This window comes from Cynocephalus volans, chromosome 3 (genome assembly GCF_027409185.1).
Source record: "Cynocephalus volans isolate mCynVol1 chromosome 3, mCynVol1.pri, whole genome shotgun sequence".
In the NCBI taxonomy this organism is placed as follows: domain Eukaryota; kingdom Metazoa; phylum Chordata; class Mammalia; order Dermoptera; family Cynocephalidae; genus Cynocephalus; species Cynocephalus volans.
This window is the reverse complement of record NC_084462.1, coordinates 81,532,096-81,549,600: the sequence shown is the minus strand read 5'-3', so window position 1 is coordinate 81,549,600 and position 17,505 is coordinate 81,532,096. Positions and strand designations below refer to the sequence as shown.

At 47.6% G+C, this 17,505-nt stretch overlaps 1 protein-coding gene across 1 annotated transcript in view; it reads left to right on the top strand.

Annotated features, from left to right (window-relative positions):
* CGNL1 (cingulin like 1) overlaps nt 1-16,828 on the top strand; it is an 88,992-nt gene extending 72,164 nt beyond the window's left edge. The window contains exons 13-18 of the mRNA XM_063091404.1: nt 1,889-1,978; nt 12,882-12,965; nt 13,480-13,604; nt 14,477-14,585; nt 14,928-15,091; nt 16,275-16,828. Of these exons, the coding sequence (XP_062947474.1) occupies nt 1,889-1,978; nt 12,882-12,965; nt 13,480-13,604; nt 14,477-14,585; nt 14,928-15,091; nt 16,275-16,413 (711 nt within the window). The 3' untranslated portion in view covers nt 16,414-16,828. The remainder of the gene's footprint in view (nt 1-1,888; nt 1,979-12,881; nt 12,966-13,479; nt 13,605-14,476; nt 14,586-14,927; nt 15,092-16,274) is intronic.
* Nucleotides 16,829-17,505: the final 677 nt, after the last annotated feature.

Sequence of the window (17,505 nt, the reverse complement as noted above, 5' to 3'; positions counted from 1 at the left end):
ATATCTAGGGAGGGCTGTTTCCATAATTGAAGGTTTTATTAGATGGGCCTCTTTTAGAGACTAGAATAACCTGATTACAGTTTTATTACTCTTTTGTAGGATTGCTGTACATTTTGCTAGTGTCCTGGTTCTAATCTCTTTAGGGGAGGCCATTTAAGGCAAGGTTAGGTCTGCCCATTCAACTAGAAACTGATTATTCTAGGGCCCAAACAACCCGGATAAAAGCAAGGTAAAGCCTTTTCAGGCAGTGGACCAAGAACCTCTGATGTCATGAGCCCTGGCCTAGACCCCTGAACCCTCCTGCTGGCTTCTGGATAGTACAGATTTCAGGCAAGAAGAAAGCCCCATGAAGACCTCTTTCAGCTTTTAGCTGAAGATTGGGTTACCAGGTTATCTCTCTCTAGAATGTTCTGGCTAAAAAGATGATTTCCTTTGGCTGACTTATGGTCTAGAAGCAGTGGTCTAGCTAAGCTTCACCTGCCTTTCTGCAGTATTTTGGACATATCTCCATTAATGACAAAAAGAAGAGCCCTCGAGGCCCCGCCACCATCAAGTGTGCTTGAGGGGTGTTTCTTCCCCTAAGAGGTGGCTGACAGGACTGTCTTGCTGTGACTGATGTCTTGCCCATTCCTTCACGAGCACTTAAATGGATTCTCAGGACTCAAGAGCTCTTCCAAGGGTGGACATTTTCTGTAAACTCAGAAACTCAGGTGGCTGTTTATGTAGATGCAGCTCTTGTGGATCTTTGGTGACATCTGACCATAGTGAAACTGGCATTGGAGGAATCGGGAACCAATGAGCTAATAGGAGGCTTCAGTGTAGGACCCAGCTCTATTCCAGGTTGGTCTCCAGGGCTCTCGGCTCCTGGGAGAGAGCTTTCTAACTTCCGTGTAGTTTTTGGTCACTCCCAGGGAAGGCCATTCACAGACATTTGGTGATTCCCATGGTTCTGTGCATTTTATTTCTGGTGGAAATAGAAGCATACATCATTTGTTAATCAACTTTGGCAATTGCAGAGACAGTATACACAAATGCTGCAGGCTCCTGTGTGAAATCTCAGAATGCCAGTAGCTTTTTAGTGTTTGTGGCCCTGAGCTCACCCTGACATTTGACAGATTTGCTGGTGACAGGTGAAACACATGCACAAAACCCCCAGCCCACCAGTTCTAAAAGGGGTGGTTTGTGTCAGAAGCCTCTTTTTTCATGTACAAAGCTTTGGAATATTTTTCTCTTAACACTTAGTGATGTTAAATTAGGAGCCAGCTAGGAAGATACAGATTATTATTCTGTGTGATAATGAGTTTAACAGAACTGGCCAGCACTGTCTCTGTGTTATTCCAATGCAGGTGTGGGATGCAAAGTGTGTGGGGTTCCCTGGAAGAGAGAGGCAGGTGCAGAAGGCTGCTGTAAACTTTACCCCTGCAAGGGTCTTGGAAACCCTGAGTAGGAGGGAGACAAAACATCATCTTGAACATGAACTATTCAGAGAAATGTGCCTCGGACGGTATCTCAGCCCCCACATTGTTTTTTAACAGGCAATTGGCTTAGGCAGATCAGTTTAAAGTTATTGAATTACAGGGAGAAAAAAGCCTAGAAGGAAACGTGCTAAAACATCCTTAGTGTTTTTCTTTTTTAATATATTTTTCTTTTTCTTCTTTTTATGTGTTTTCTACATGTAAGATTCCATTTTACATTATAAAAGTAATAGAACACATAGTTTTAAAAATGTCTGCTTTTGGGCAGTGTAAGAAATAGACGTATCATTTTTCCAAACCCTAATGATACACAGCTCTCATTTGCCCTTGAAGTTTTCTTCCACTAGTTAGTCCTTGCTCCTAATCCCAGTCATTGCAAGTTAACTAGGCTGTGTTTGTGACTTTTTTCTTAGGACAAAGTGTCTCAACTGGAGATGGAACTGGAAGAGGAAAGAAACAACTCGGATTTGCTGTCTGAGAGGATCACTAGGAGCAGGGAACAGGTACTGTACTATAGCTGAATGATGGAAGATTGACCTGCCTGATAAAGAAGACACGAGAGTTCAAACCCAAGGATTCCATTAGAGCAGGGAGAGGAAGTTCATGCCACATGGAATATGATGGAAGGTTGTGTAGTCTTTAAAGCATAAAGTGGAAGTTTCCAGAGTGATTGCGGATAGCATCCTATTAGTCAAAATAGGCAAAGTGCTTTTAGAGCTGAGGGTCTAAGAATCACGAGTTCAACAAGCAAATGAGTGAAATTTGGTAGTTAGCACTATGTTAGGTACAACAAAAAGTGAATTCTGTAATGCAGCCTTTTCCTTTAAGAAATTTACGAGCTAATTAGTATTACAAAAGACCCCCAAAACAAAACAAAAAAAGCATTCCATACACCTATGAAGCATGCACAGTACAGTGACGGTGACTGCCAAGTGAATGCTTTTTGCAGTTTTGAAAGGAGCCCAACTTACATTTGATCCCTACAACAACCCTGCGAGGCAGAGTCAGGGACAGTTCCCATTCTCATACTGTAGACAATGGAGCTAATTTCCCAAATTACATGCAGCATCATCCCAAGGTGTTTGGATTTTGTTTATTTTTTAATTAAGTGAGAGTTCAGAGTGGCTATGTGATGCACTGGGAGTGGTGGGGTAGAGGACAGTGGTCTTATCACTAAAAAGTAGTGGCACCGTAAACTAGTTTTTTTTTTTTTTTGTCTTTTTCGTGACCGGCACTTAGCCAGTGAGTGCACCGGCCATTCCTATATAGGATCCGAACCCGTGGCGGGAGCGTCGCTGCGCTCCCAGCGCCGCACTCTCCCGAGTGCGCCACGGGCTCGGCCCCCGTGAACTAGTTTTTATGTCTTCAGTGCATGCCTGAACCATGTGACAGATGAAATATGGAAACATTTTAGGAGAGGGATTCAGAATACTCATTGGCAGTTTTGAAGAGAAATAATTTGCATGCACTAACCTTAGCCCTTCATTTACATGATACCTGTGGATACGTGTAGAAACTTCTGACAGGACGGGCTTTCAATGCCGACTTACTCAGTGGTGTCCTAGAGCCTGAAAATGCCGCTGGAGGAACTGTACCTAGATGTTTAGAAAGCCTTTCACCTCTTTTTTGACTATGATTAGCACTTTCTTAAGTAAAAAAATGAAAGCAAAACATAAAAACCTTGGAATGATGCTAAGTATAAATTTGGAAATTATGTGATAAAGGATAAAAATTAAAAGTCTGAAAAACAAGTAATTTGGGTAAAATCTTTCCTATCCAAAAGGGCACTTTCCTCTGGTCTCCCTTCTGCTTATTCACATGCACCACCTATCCCTGAGCTCAGGGTTACTAAGAACTGGAGGTTCCAGTGCTTAGGGATAGCACCACATGAGCTGGCAGCCCCTGCTCAAAGTTGAAGGTGAATTACTGGCTTCTTTTCCAGATCCTTTCTTTCCATGCTGCAAACAAGTGTGATATGCATGTTGCTTTGCTCTAAGAGTGAAGGAAATTTCAGCCCCAGGCTGCACCCTCCTCCCTGCTGAGCATGGATCCTGTCTATATGTTGCAGGGCTGTGCAGCAGCCCATCAGGCCTGAGCTGCAGAGTTCTTACTGAAGTCTGTTTTTTTCAAGTTCTCTCAATGGAATAAAGGCTGTTTTGTTATAGGTTTTTGCCAGCTTGGCTAAGTAGCCGCATTACCAAAGGACATTTCAGGATCTGCTAAGCATTCATAATGACAGAAGAGGTGACCATGAATTTGTTTTGACAACACTTCCTGTGACTTATGCAAGGAATGGTGGGAAAGTATGTAATTCCATCAGTAACCAGGCAGTTAAAACAGACTTTCAGTCCCATGTTTTACACCAAAAACAAAACACAGACATGATGAACCAGAACGTGTTTGCCTGCCTTGGCTCAGCCAGTGGCGCAACACTAAGGGAACTGATTGCTTAGATATCTGCTCCCAGATTTGCAACTGCCTCTTCTTCTCTCAATGAGCACTTGGATCGTGGAGAATAGCACTGCTCTCTGTGATGTGGTCAAAGGTGAAAATGTTTCCACTGAGCCAAGAACTTGAATTAAGTCCAGGCAGGAAGTTGAGGGAACTAACTTGGTCTGCTGGAGAAAGCACTGGGCTGGGGTCCTGCACCAGCCTGGTGTAGCTCCAGAAAGGTCCCAGCCTCTCTGAGCTCCGTCTCTAAATCTATAAAAATGAAGCTATCGACCCAAGGGATTTCTGAGGACTTTTCTAAATTCTAACAGTGAAATGCCGTGAGAAGGTTTTATACAACCGGAGGTGTCTGAATTCACCCTTTAATTTCCCCCATTCTCTCCCTGTATCTGAGTTATATGCCTAAAAAGATGAGTTCCACATATATCTCTAGCCTCTTTCCCTTACTAGCTCTCCTTCCTTTCTTCTCACTGCATTCTCCGAGGTAGGGAGGGTAAAAGCCTGGTGTCTGTTAGAAATGGAGAAACTGAGCATCGTGTTTAAATTGATGTAGGAGCTGGTAAAACAACAAAATAGAAATTCTGAGATAAAGTGATGTCTCCTACTGTGTTCTCAGAGCTTCTCTTCTGGCCTCTCCTGCCTCCTGACTTGTGAGAGAGGAGAGAAGTGGGTTGACCAAATACCTACCTAACTGGAAGCCTTTAACTCTCAGTCAAAGTTGAGGTTGATCTGAGGCTTCTTTCCTGCCTCTGAGAGTGGAGAGGGCCTTGGGTGTAGACAGATGGGTCCTGATTCTCAGGCCATTTCAGTCTGCTTAGGTTCACTTCTAGCCTAAACTCTGTGCCTGCTGCTCTCCTGCTAGAATCAGAGCGAGTAAAAGAAACATTCAAACCTAAGACCCTTTCTCCTCTCCTCTCTCAAATGCTGACCTGATGACACCTACTCAATAAGGGGTGTCATCTAAAGAACAGGAAAGGGAGCCTGATATCCTGAACCTGATTTATAGCACTGGCCCTGGATGCCCTGCAGACTGTTACTAGGCACTGAAGATGGAAGGCATGTGAAATTTTATTTTTTGAATCTTGCTCTCTTTAAATTAAAAAGTTAAAGCTTACAGTTTTCTACTTAAACTCACAATTTTCATAAGCTCCTTTTATGAATCTCTGTTTCTTGCAAACATCTCCCATTCTTTTTCCTAGGCTTAGTGATAAGGCTGAGGTGAGTAAACTGTAAAAAAGGTTTTCCAGCAATATTAGTGAACGGCCAGCCCCTCTCACAGAATCTTAGATCTGGCAAGGGCCTCAGAGTTCATCTCTCCAGACTTCTCGTGTAGTGGATGAGAAATTTCAGGCCCAGAACTACCTAGTGATCTGGCCAAAGTCATGCAGACAGTTAGCTACAAAGCTGGCTTTAGGTCTCTTGATTCCCAAGATAGTGTTCTACCAACCAAAGCTTGCCAAGTATGATGAATACCTACTGTGTGCATGGCACTGCGGTAAAGCTACACAGTTATCAAAAATGGTCCCAATCCTTGAGGTGCTATTATTTGTTTAAGGAGATGGGCCAGACCTAAAAAGTGGATAATTAACAATAAGAAAAATAGCAGATACTAAATGCTGAGTGAAAGATTCAACCGTCTAATGAGGGAAAGACCATCATAGCAAGGGTGGCCATGGAAGAGTTTTAGAGGAAAGTTGACCTGGAGTCACCTTTAAAAAAGGGTAAGATTTAGATTAACTAAGAGGAGTAGGTATGGAATCCTAGATGGAACGAATGATGTGAACAAATCTCGGGAGGGAGGCAGGAATATATACAGCATTTTGAGGAGCAATGGATGGACAAGTATGGCTCAATGAGGTTTCCAGTTTCCACAAGGGAGTGAAAGGAGGTAAGTTTGGAGAGGCATGTTGAGGGTTTTGGATGGCCCTATCCTGAAGGCAGTGGGGAGCACTGAAGGTTGTTGAGCAGAACAGCGAAGCATACACAGTGCTCTGGAAGATTAATGTGGCAGAGTGGGGGTAAGGACTGGGGAAAGAGAGACGGGGAGGAGGCCTCAACCGGGCTGTTCCCAGGGACGGAGGACAGGGAAGGCGGCTGTGACATCAAGCATCCCGTACTTTCCATGCCTCTGGTTTTTCTTTCTCTTTTTTTGTGCATACATTTGACACTCAGTGATTTGTAAGTTCCCAGTCTTCCTAAGGCCTTTCGTTTCCGTATGTGCTCAGGATAGTATTATTCAGACTGATGGATTCAGGGAATCTTAATTGAGAGAAAAGTTTTTCAAACCTTTTGGATATTTAGACCTTGTCTTCAGATCTGGCTAATATAAAGGAGAAGGGGGAATTTGGATTTGATAAAATGGTATCTTATTTTATAAAACAGAGGTGAGGAATATTTGTTTTCTCACCCAAATATAGTTTCACCATATGCAAAAAGGATTCTGATTGACTTACAAATTAAAGGAAAATTCAATTAAATAGTGGGTATTTTATTGGCTTTTGATCTGTTTAAATCCAGAGAAATCCTTTTTCCTCTTTTCTCTCCAAAAACCAGGTTTCCATTTATGATAATTGCCATTCTTGCCAAGGATTTACCAAATGCCAGGCACTCTGCCATGTGTCTTGCATGCTTTCTCATGGTTTTCAGGGCTTGTGGGGGCAAGTGACTACCTAGGGTCACACAGCTTGTAAAAGGTAGAACCACAATTTGGCTCTAAAGCCTACTGCCTCCTGCCTTTCCCATCATCTCTGCATCAGACTATGTAAAAGTCTTAAAGACCTGCATGCCCCCCCCCCCAAATGCATTTGAGCCTTTATTAAAATTAATGTCATGGTGTATCTTAAGATGGGTGAGGATTTAAGTTCACCAGATCCTCTTTTGACTCTCTTTATGAATATAGGATTCAAATAGACAAAGAGAGGTCCAGCGTGGTGTGGTTTAAATGTGCCCAGCAGGCTGATGTCCTGGCTCAGTGGGCATTGTTGTACTTGCTGGTAGCTGAGCGCAGTTAATGGTAGAACTGAGCCTAAATGGGGAGGCCAAGATGACCTAGCCCAGTGGAAAAATGATTCATCCAGTCCAGGCAGCTGGCAGGCAAGAGGAAAAATACCAACTGGAGTTCTGGGTGGCTTCATGGTCTTTTCAGGGGCTGAGCAAGGCTGCCTGGTTGCCTTGACAACTGCTGGATAAATCCCAGTGGATAAAGTTGCAGGCTCCTCCAGTCACTTTTGGGAACTGTTCCTCAGTGGCTGGTGCACACCTGCTACTCAGCTGGTATCAGGGGCTGCGACTACCAGTAAATGAGCCTGTGAAAATAAGTCTTCTTTGCAGTCAGCCAGCAAAAGATCAGAGTGGGCTTTCTTCTTTCTTTTTCTTTTTCATTAAAACAATCTTAGTCTCAGAACTATCTCCTATTGTATAGGCTTGCTCAAAAACCCAACGTGTACAGTTGATTTATAACAATTTTCCTTTTTTGTGATTGTGTATAATTTTTCATTCCAGCTAGCAGTGTCGGCTTGTCAACCTCTTTACAGCCCAGTGATAAACACAGGTGATGGGGTGAAATGTTGTATTAGCAATCATAAGTATCTCTGGCTTTACAGAGGCAAAAGGCAGCTGTTTCTAATCCTGAGAGCTGGCTCAGATCATGGGTATCTCTGGCATAAAACCTGCTGCAATCTGATACTGTTATTTCCAATCCACATGCTCAGGGTTTAGCATCCTTTTAATCCAGCTGTGATAAACTGTTGCTTTCAGCTCCTGTTCTGTTTTTAATTCCACTGGAAAGTTTTTGTTCAGTCTATTTAATATAGTTGAAGGATAAAAAGCATGTAAAGCACTAAGCTTATATAAAGAAATATTTTCCCAGCCTTGAGTTTACTTCCCTGGTCCAAAGTTGGAGCTAGACAAGCCAGGCCAAAGGCTTTTTTTTTTTTTTTTTTTTTGCCAGTGTGAGCTCAGGGTAAGAAGAATCTGATTTGGGATATTTGGAAAATTCCTGTCAATGAGCCCAGTCCTAGGCATCACTGTACGGAAGAATACAGCTAAAAGCAGCTGCATATAGAAACTTTGGGTTTATGAGGAAGCCTATCCTTTTTGGGACACTGTCCATAACACCATGAGTATTCTTTGTATAAGACTCCACATGGCAGATTTATTTTAGAACTTAGTGTGAGGCTGTCCTTTTTGAAGAACTGAAGGAAGCCTAACATGTTTGCCAAAAGCCTTGGTTTCCAAAAGACTCAAGAAAAATTGACTGCATAGTCACAATAGCTGTTCAGTTTACGGTTACGTATTTATTTCTTCCTGTTCTTCACTCTGATTGTTTCACACTTCCATTTATTAATAGCCATCTTTTGAGGGGAGGTAGTGAGGTATAAATAATTAGTTTTGTTTTCTTTTATCCTATGGACATCCACCATTTGCCTGGGGCTCTCCAGGGAGGTCTCGAACCTTTGGAGACCTTTGGGGCCACTGCCATCCTAAGTGCTCCTCTGCACAGGCAGCTCCGTCTCCTGGAGGAATCCAGATTTTCCAGCCAACTGCACAGAGGGAGCAAGACTTTGGCCAGTGGCTGCATCTTTAAGAGACAGTGGGGAGGGTGAAAATAGCCTATGGTTTTTGGTCAGAAAACCTGGGTTAGAATCCCAAAGCTGCTTCCAACTAACTTGACCCAGGCACGTTTCTGAACCTCCCACTTGGAAAATCAGGGCCACAACATCTGGCTCAGACAGTTCCCAGGAGGACTGCTGGGCTCAGATACTGGCACTCAGGGGCTCAGGGCCTGCCTCAGGGGGTTCTTGATTCTTGGTATTTCCCATCTCGTTCCGCAGGCCCGGAGCACAGCTGCAACGTGGCCCACGCCTCTTCTCTGCCTGCCTTTTATTGGTGTTTTTTGGCCTCATACCCCATGGCAACATTTCTAAATGTCTTTCTCTCAGTATAAGCCTCCAGTCTTTCTTCTTTTCACTTTGGGAAAACAGTCTCCCTTGTCTCCCTTCCTTGCCTCCCACAGGCCTGCTGAGCTGCAGGAGTCTGCCCACCCCGAGCCCTGGCCTGTTCTCTCTCTCTCCCCACTCTCGTGCTGACCCTCGCGCTGCAGCCAGGATCCCATCCCGTCCCTCCCCTCACCGGCAACTGCCTCCTGTCACCCTCACTTCTCACTGTCCCCACCTGTAATTCTTCCCTCCTCTGTGGTTTCTCTCCCTCACCTGCTATAGTTGTAGGGCATGTCTCTTGCAAACCCGTTCTGTCCCTCTCCAGCCCTCTGGGCATGGCTGTTGTCTCGTTCACTGCTGGAGTTCCAAGGCAGAGGCATTTGCCTCCTGTCCCCCTGTCTTCCCCTCCAGCGCGGCCCTGAGCTCTGCAGTTGGTCCCCCCTCTCTGCCGAGCCTTCCAGAGCAGACTTGTTCTTTTCCAGCCCAGGTGACTTTTCCTCAGTCCTACTTCTGCTTGACCATCCTCAGTCTTTGCCCTACTTGGCTTTTGGGATAGATCTATGTCCTGGTTTTCTCCCTGCCTCTACTACCAAGCGGGTACGGGTTCCCCAGGGAAGATGGATCCTCTTCATGCTTCATACGTTTTTCCAGGGTGAGCCTGTCTGTCCTGTGGCTTCAACTGGCATCCTTCAATCGCCCATCCTGTCTCTGCAGCATCTCTTGGACTCCAGGCATGGGTGGGATATTAATAGTACCTATCTCATCAGGTGCTGATGAGGATTTAGTGAGATAATACTATTCAAATGCTCAAGACTTACTTTAGTAAGTGCAGTAGAAGTGTCAGCTACTGTCACAATAGTATTATGGGCCCTGTGTGACTACTCCCTGTCTCCCTCTCCACCCAATCTTGTCACCTGTCCTCTTACCTCTGCTGCATGTCCAGTTAGTCCTTCCAGCACCCCACCCCTGCTTCTTTCTTACTTCCTGCTCTTTCTTATTGGTGGCCCCCTGGTTTGGAAAGCTGCATTTCCTACCCTTCCTCTTTCTCTACCCTGATCTCTCATTTAGGGCTCAGCTTAGTTTCCCTGTTTCTGGAAGCTGTCACTGGTCCACCTCACCCAGCACACTCTCCTTCGCTGTGGTAGTAACACCGACCACATGTACAGGGTTTGTTTGTCCTCCACTAGGTTATAATGAGGGCGGCACCTCGTGAGTCTTTTTGTCACAATGTCTGGCATAGGACTGATAATATAGTTAGGACAATAAATGAACCCATGCCACTACCCCTCCCACAGCATGCAAGTGCGTGCATTCACAAACACACACTCACTCTCACCTTGACAACAGGGTTGTTTCCTGGAGGTAACTCCTAAAGGTTGGAGCATGGATGGCCACTCTGCCTTGGAGTGTCCACAGCACCCTGAAGGGTAGACAAGGCACCACAATGTGCTTTTGTTATATCATAGGCCAGCCCATTCAAGTTCCTTGTTTAGGGACAAGGACAAGGAGCCTGCACCCCAGAGGTGAGATGATCAAGGTCACATGCAAATGAATGGCAGAGCCAAGAAGAGAAGCCGGCCACTGCTGCTTGTCTGTATAATTGCTTCCCATTACAGTGAAAGTTTAACTGTGTCCTTGGTGACATGCCAGCCTCTGCCCTGGGGGCATGCGCAGACCTGTTTCCCCTGTGAGGCACGTCTGCAGTCCCATAGCCCAGCTGTTCTGATGACCTCTGTGTGTGGGGCGTCGGAGGTGGCTGGTGCCGTGAGCCCGCATTTGTTACCCTTGGTCTCTGTGCTCATATAACGGTCACAGGAGTCATTCCGGTGCCCTCTGTGCAACATGTGACAGGCGAGGGCTTGGGGGCCAGGCAGTGTGGGAGCGGGTGCGGGTGGAGCCTGAAGTGCGCAGCCTGCTGGCCCTTTATATTGCTGGCATTTCCCCCTGCTCTCTGCATCATGCCCTAAGGAAACTGGACGGCCTTGCTTTTTATGCCACAGCTGTATTTGAACTCTAGGTCTCTTTGACGACTTTTTACTTTGTTGGTCCAGAGACACAGAGCAGGTGAAGTGGTGGGTGGGCTCAGCCTGGGTTCTAGTCCTGCTACCCTCAGTTACTCATATAACTGCCCTAGGCCTCAGTTTCCTCTGCTATCAAATTACGAGCCCGCATGACTGAGATGCCTGCCAGTCAGAAATGCAAAAGTGCGAGCATATTTTGGACCACACAGGTACCTCTCACTGAAGGGCAGAGGCCCAGCTTCTTCCTGTGGGCCACCCCTGTGGTCCCCTCTCCCAGGCCAGCCACACCATGCTCCTGGTTGTTCTGAGCACACACTGCAGGCAGGAAGCAGTGGAAGCAGGAAGCATGTGCAAGCCTGGCCCCATGCTGCAGTGTCTCCTCTTATCATTCCTGGGACCCCAGTTCTTTCTCTCTGGGGGTGGGAGGAAGGGTGGGAAAGGGGTGAGCTTATCTTTCTTTGCTCACTAGGGTGCTTGTATAGGTGGTAAAACTTTGACTTGAGGCCAAGCCAGGTGAGCCTGTGTCAAATGCTCACCAGGCAGGCCCTGGTGTCCAGAGGCACGTGTGTGCATTTCTTAGCCACGTGGGACCCTGGCATTGCTTCTCATCCTTAGGAAGGAAGGGACAGTTTTACTTTTCTGGCTCACCTTAATTCTCCTGCCTTTGTCAGGCCACCCTCTGCTGGACAGCTCTGGGAACAGGGTCTAGGGCCTCTGCCCCTGCTACTCCCTTCACTCCTGCAGAAGCCCACTGGGAATGGGAAGAGCTGCTGACAGTCAGGTGACAGGATTTCTTCCCTGATGCTACGCAGCTAGGCTCCTTTCCTATTAACACAGAAGAAACCCTGAGTAACAATAGGCTTTGCCAGGTCACCTGGAGCTGCCCAGGGCTCTTACTGACTTCTGTTTCCGGCATTAGAAGGGAAAAATCTTGCAGTGTCTGTGGTATGCTCATGGGCAAGCCCTCTCTGAAATTTGAACTTATAATGCAGTAGTCAGGAGCTCAGGTGGCTACTAGCTCACCCTTTCTGGTTGTGTAGGTCTTGGGCAAGTTGGGTGACTAACTTGTCCTGGTTCATCTGGGACTTTCCCAGTTTTAGCACTGAAAGCCCCATCCCGAGAACATCTTCAGTCCCAGGCAAACTGGGACAGTTGGTCACCTTACAAGTTGATAACTTGTCCAAGCCTGATGTTCTCAGCAGAGGTAATGTTACTGAGTCCTTAGGCTTGTTTGGGGGTGTCATGGGAAAGTGCGTGTGGAGTCTGAGCAGGTAGATCAGTTTCTTAGGGCTGCTGTAACAAGTACCACAATGTGGCTGGCTTAGGACAACAGATTCATTGTCTGGTGGTTCTGGAGGCCAGAAGTCTGAAATCAAAGTGTTGGCAGGGCCACACTGCCTCTGTGACCTGTACGGGTCCTTCTTTGCCTCCTCCTGGCTTCTGGTGGTTTGTGGTAATCTTTGGCATTCCTTGGCTTGTAGATACATCACTCGAATTCCCCATCTCAGGGGTGTTCTCCCTACGTCTCTGTCTTCACATGGGGGTCTTCCCTTGCCTGTGTTTGTTTCTGCATTTAAATTTCCCCTTTTTATAAGGACACCAGTCATAATGGATGAGGGTCCACCCTCATGAACTCATTTTAACTTGATGACCCCTGTAAAGACCCCACATCCAAATAAGGTCACGTCAGAAGTACTGTGGGTTAGGATGCCAGCATATCTTTTTGGGGGGACATAATTCAACCTGTAACAGTAGGGTTAGCTATGATGATTACTGTTCTTTGTATGTATCATTATCTTCACAATCATCAAGAAACCAAGAATATCTAAGAAACTGATCCTGTACCCAAATGCAGACAGCACAAGGGTCCCTGTGGGTGGGCCCCTTCATGCAGAGGGTTTGACTTGGTTGCTAGAATTCAATACCTGGGAACCATCTCAGTACAAAGATACAGGGACAATCCCCTTAACCTCCGGGCTTTGCTCTCCTTGTTACAGATGGAGCAGGTGAGGAGTGAGCTTCTGCAGGAGAGGGCTGCGAGGCAAGACTTGGAGTGCGACAAGATTTCCCTGGAGAGACAGGTAAGGGCAGTGGCTCCTGAGCTCCTCCCCTCCTCACGGCTTTGGGCTAAATTCCCACACAAAAGGAAAGAAGAATCCATGTTATCAAACTCAGGCATGGCTAAGAAAGCTTCATTGGGCCATTATTTCTTTTACATACTGTTCATGTCAGTTCTTCACTGACCATAACTGGTGAGGGAGCCTATTTCTCCTGTCCCCCGCCCCAAGAGGTTTAGAAAAGGACAAACCCAAGTCTATTTGATGTCCGGGAGTCTTAGGACATGCCAAGATTTCATTCGGACTTATAAGGGAATGTGATAGGACCTCTTCTTTTGGCCTGCCAGGACCTGGGTTCAAGGGCTTTCCCTGGGAACACCTGTGGGCTCCTCAGGTCCCCCTGCCGCACGCCTGGAGTGGAAAGCAGTCTTATCACAGGCACCCACCAAACACCTGGTTCTACCCTGTATTCCTCTCTGCTCCGCACAGAGAGCGCAGCAGACACATAGTCCCCCACAGTCTCTCTGTCTGATTCCAGAACAAGGACCTAAAGAGCCGGATTATCCACCTGGAAGGCTCCTACAGGTCCAGCAAAGAGGGGCTGGTGGTGCAGATGGAGGCCAGGATTGCAGAGCTGGAGGACCGTCTGGAGAATGAGGAGAGGTGAGCCGGGCCGCCCGTGGTGCCGAGGCCTGGAGGGCAGTGGTGATCTACTACAGTGCCCTCCCCTCAGCTTGGTATCTCTTCCGACCCTTGTCAGCCTGTGAGGAAGGCAGAGCAAGTACAACCTTGTGGTTATTGCTGCCATTTTAAAGATGAGAAAACTAAGACCCATCAAAGTAAGTGACTTGAGTGAGGTAGCCTGGCTGAATGTTGGTGTAGCTGGATTAACACTTACGATTCTTACTCCTAGCCCATAGCTTTTCCACTGTCCTTGCTGCCCCTTTCCCCATCCCCTAAACAGGACAGGCTGCCTTATAAGCTACAAAGTTCAAGGCAGACTAGAGGCCAGGGAGGCTGACTCTGCCCTGGGCCCAGATGTTGTCAAGCGGTGGCCGATAAGCCACCTGTCAGAGGTGGGACACTCCTTTCCAATACCACGATTCTCTGCAGCTGACTCTCAGATCTCAGCCTGAGGGCCAGCACCAGGTTGAACTTGACCGGCCCTAGTTCTTACTCATGGTCCCTCACCTTCCTAGAAGGGGTGTGGTGCGTGTGCATAGAACACTTTACGGTACCTGTTTTCAGTAGGGCTTTTTAGGGGGGTTGGCTGGAGCAGACCTAAAACTTTTGCAATCTAGCAGCCTGCAACTCCGCTTTACGAAGTAAAGCTCAGGGCTGGAAGAACTCAGGGCTGTTGTGGTCCCAGCTGAGCCCCTCGGTGGCTCTGGAGCAGCCCTTTTCTCCTGTACAGTCACGTGTTTCTCTGACCCTAAGCCTCGAGTTGGCCAGGCACCCCGGCTGGAGTTCCGCCTCCTCCGCAGCCTGGGCTGGGAATAAAAGGGTCCTCTGTTCTGCCTCCCCTGCCCCTCCAGGGACCGGGCCAGCCTCCAGCTCAGCAACCGGCGGCTGGAGCGGAAAGTAAAGGAACTGGTAATGCAGGTGGACGATGAGCACCTGTCACTGACTGACCAGAAGGACCAGGTGAGGGAACAAAATTTTAGGTTCAGGCCAGGAAGCAAGAGGGAGTCAAGCCTCGCCGGGCAGGCTGTGGAGCTAGGGCGGGCTCAATCCTGTTTCCACTTACCCAGTTACATCTTAGAATAGAGGCTTTCTAGCCTGCTTGAGTGGGCGAGTTGGGCAAACTTCAAATCCTGAACTTGGCTTTGAAAAAGTTGACTTGTCTTGGAGTCTGCTGCCCTTGAGACCCGTATCTTGGTTGTCTGGGGGGAAGGTGGCTGGACCACGGCATCTCCGTGCTTGGGCTGTTCTCCATCCTGGCTGGGCCATCAGCCAGCACCCAACCTGCCCTCTCTCCCGATGCAGCTGAGCCTGCGCCTGAAAGCAATGAAGCGGCAGGTGGAGGAGGCCGAGGAGGAAATCGACAGGCTCGAAAGTTCTAAGAAGAAGCTACAGAGGGAGCTGGAGGAGCAGATGGACGTGAATGAGCAGCTGCAGGGGCAGCTCAACTCCATGAAGAAGGACCTCAGGTGAGCATGTGTGGTGCCACCATGGGGCTGGTAATCCCCCATCCCCCTGACGTTTGAGAAGAGCTTGATGCTTTCAGAGCATGCTCACTCTGGTTGTCTCAAGCCAATTCCTCACTGTTGCTTTTGGGGGATCCCATCCTACAGATGAAGAGGCTGTGTCCACTGTAGTCACCCCACGTGTTCAGTAGAGTCTCATGTGTGTCATCCTGATATCAGTGCCCCAGTTTCAGGTTAGCAGGTGTATTAGTCTGTTTTTGTTGCTTATAATAGAAATACCCAAAATTGGGTAATTTATAAGAAAACAAAATTTACTGCTTACAGTTTCAGAGGCTGAGAAGTCCACAATCCAGGGAACATGTCTGGTGAGGTGACTCTACAGCAATGCAGGGAGTCACATGGCAAGAATGGCAGAGTGGAGAGAGACTCTCACATGCTCTCTTTTTAAAGCCAACAGAATCATGCCCATGACCACCATTAAACCATTAATGGATCAATCCATTTACCAGGTCATGGTACTCACAATCTAATCACTTCTTCAAGGGCTCACCTTTCAATTATCACAATAGAATTTCCCACCTTCTTAACACTGTCATAGTGGGGACCAAGCATCGGTGAGTTTGGTGGGGGCATCCAATCCATAGCAGCAGGTGTTATCCCTATTGATCATAGGGGAAACTGAGGCTCAGAGCAAGTAAGACTAGCTTGTACCACCATGGAGGGGCAGTTTCTGGACAGCCTGCTTTTATCTGACTTAGTGAGAAATAAGGTAAAGTTTCGATTTGTGTCCTCATGAGGACTAGGATATCCCAAGCCTGAATTCAGAGAGTGTTGCTCGCTATAGCTCCTTTGCTGTGGTCTTAAGGATGGAAGGTGGGGTGGGGTGGGGGAAGGGGGCGTCTGCTTTCCCTGTCCCAGGGCCACTGCCTGGGGCATTGAGGGGTGAGATTAGGCTCAAGCTCATCCCTAGAGCCCAGCCTTTCTTGGAGCCTGGCTTCCCATGCTGAAAGGTGGGCAGCTTGCTCCCTGGTGCTGAAGGAACCATCTGGTGCAGACTAGTTAAGTTCATGGACTTATGTGTCATTCAGTGAGGTGGAGGCAGAAACCCAAGACTCTTCTCTCATCTCTAAATCAGAGAAGAGCGTCAGTGCAGGGCTGGAACACATGCCCCTCATTGTCTCAGCAGACTTAAGAAGCTGCCGAGCAAAGTGCTGGATGACGTGGACGATGATGACGACGACGTCAGCACAGATGGGGGGAGCCTCTATGAGGCGCCGCTGAACTACGCCTTCCCCAAGGACAGCATCGCCGCCAGCCAGGTCTGAGGCCACGTCCAGGGCTGTTGAAGTGGCCTGTTGCTTCCAACAGGAACTCTGCAGCTGCCAGAGCAAGGGGCAGGAAAGGAGTGTCTGTCTGGGTGGAGAGCCAGTGCCACTCTTCGCACAGTGTGACAGCTCCACGATGCTGCGCTCCTCCCCTGAGTCCTGAGAGGGCGAGTGGCTCTTGCATCTTAGGGAGATGCAGCAGTTTAAAATGTTGAGATGCCTGAGGAGCAGGAGCCACCAGCCTTTGGGGTGTTTTGGAAAACAGAATTTGATAGGATGCAGCCCCTGTTCTGCACAGCTGTCTGCCTGCACCATTGACATTGCTGCTCCTGCCAAGGAAAAGCGTCCAAAGTGCTAGTGATTAACAGCCATCGTGCAGGGGAGGGAATGATGTGTAGGTTGTACATATTTTAAACCAGACCCTTCCACGGACCGCTGCTGTTCCGCTTCAGAATGTTGAGAGGCTTCGCGGGGTGGCTTGTTTGTAATGTTCACGCATCTACAGCGAGTATTCTTTTTGTAAAATACGAAGCTATTAGGTTTAAGTATTAAGGACCAGAGGCGGGAGAGAGAGAAGGTAGAATTAAAAGACCACTTTGGAAATCAGCACTGGAAGAAAGGAATCGTCCTCATGATGATGGACAACTGGTGCTGAGAGCAGACATTCAGGTGGTCTGGGGAGACAACTCGCTGACAGAGGGAGAGAAGTCAGGTCACTTGTATCTATGGAGCGTATCTATCACCTTAGTTGCTTATTTTATCTAGAATGTTATTATAATTTCTGAACCATACTGAGACCAATTCCCAGTCACCAATAGCAATTTCTTTGACATGGGTGGAGTGGGAGACTTGTAAGAAAGGTTTTAACAAATGATGTGGTTTCTGGAAGGATGGGGCCCTACATCATGTCTTATTGGTCTTTCCTCCCTCCTCTCACAGCAGGTCCAAGCTGTGCTCTCTGGGCCCCTGGATGAGGTGGTTGCAGGACCGGGGGGAATAGGAGGCTACAGGTGGGGGGACAGGGTTCACGGACTTAGGTGTGAGGATGAGGCAGGAGGCATCCAGTAAGGTCCTGGGGAGGGGAGAGGAGAG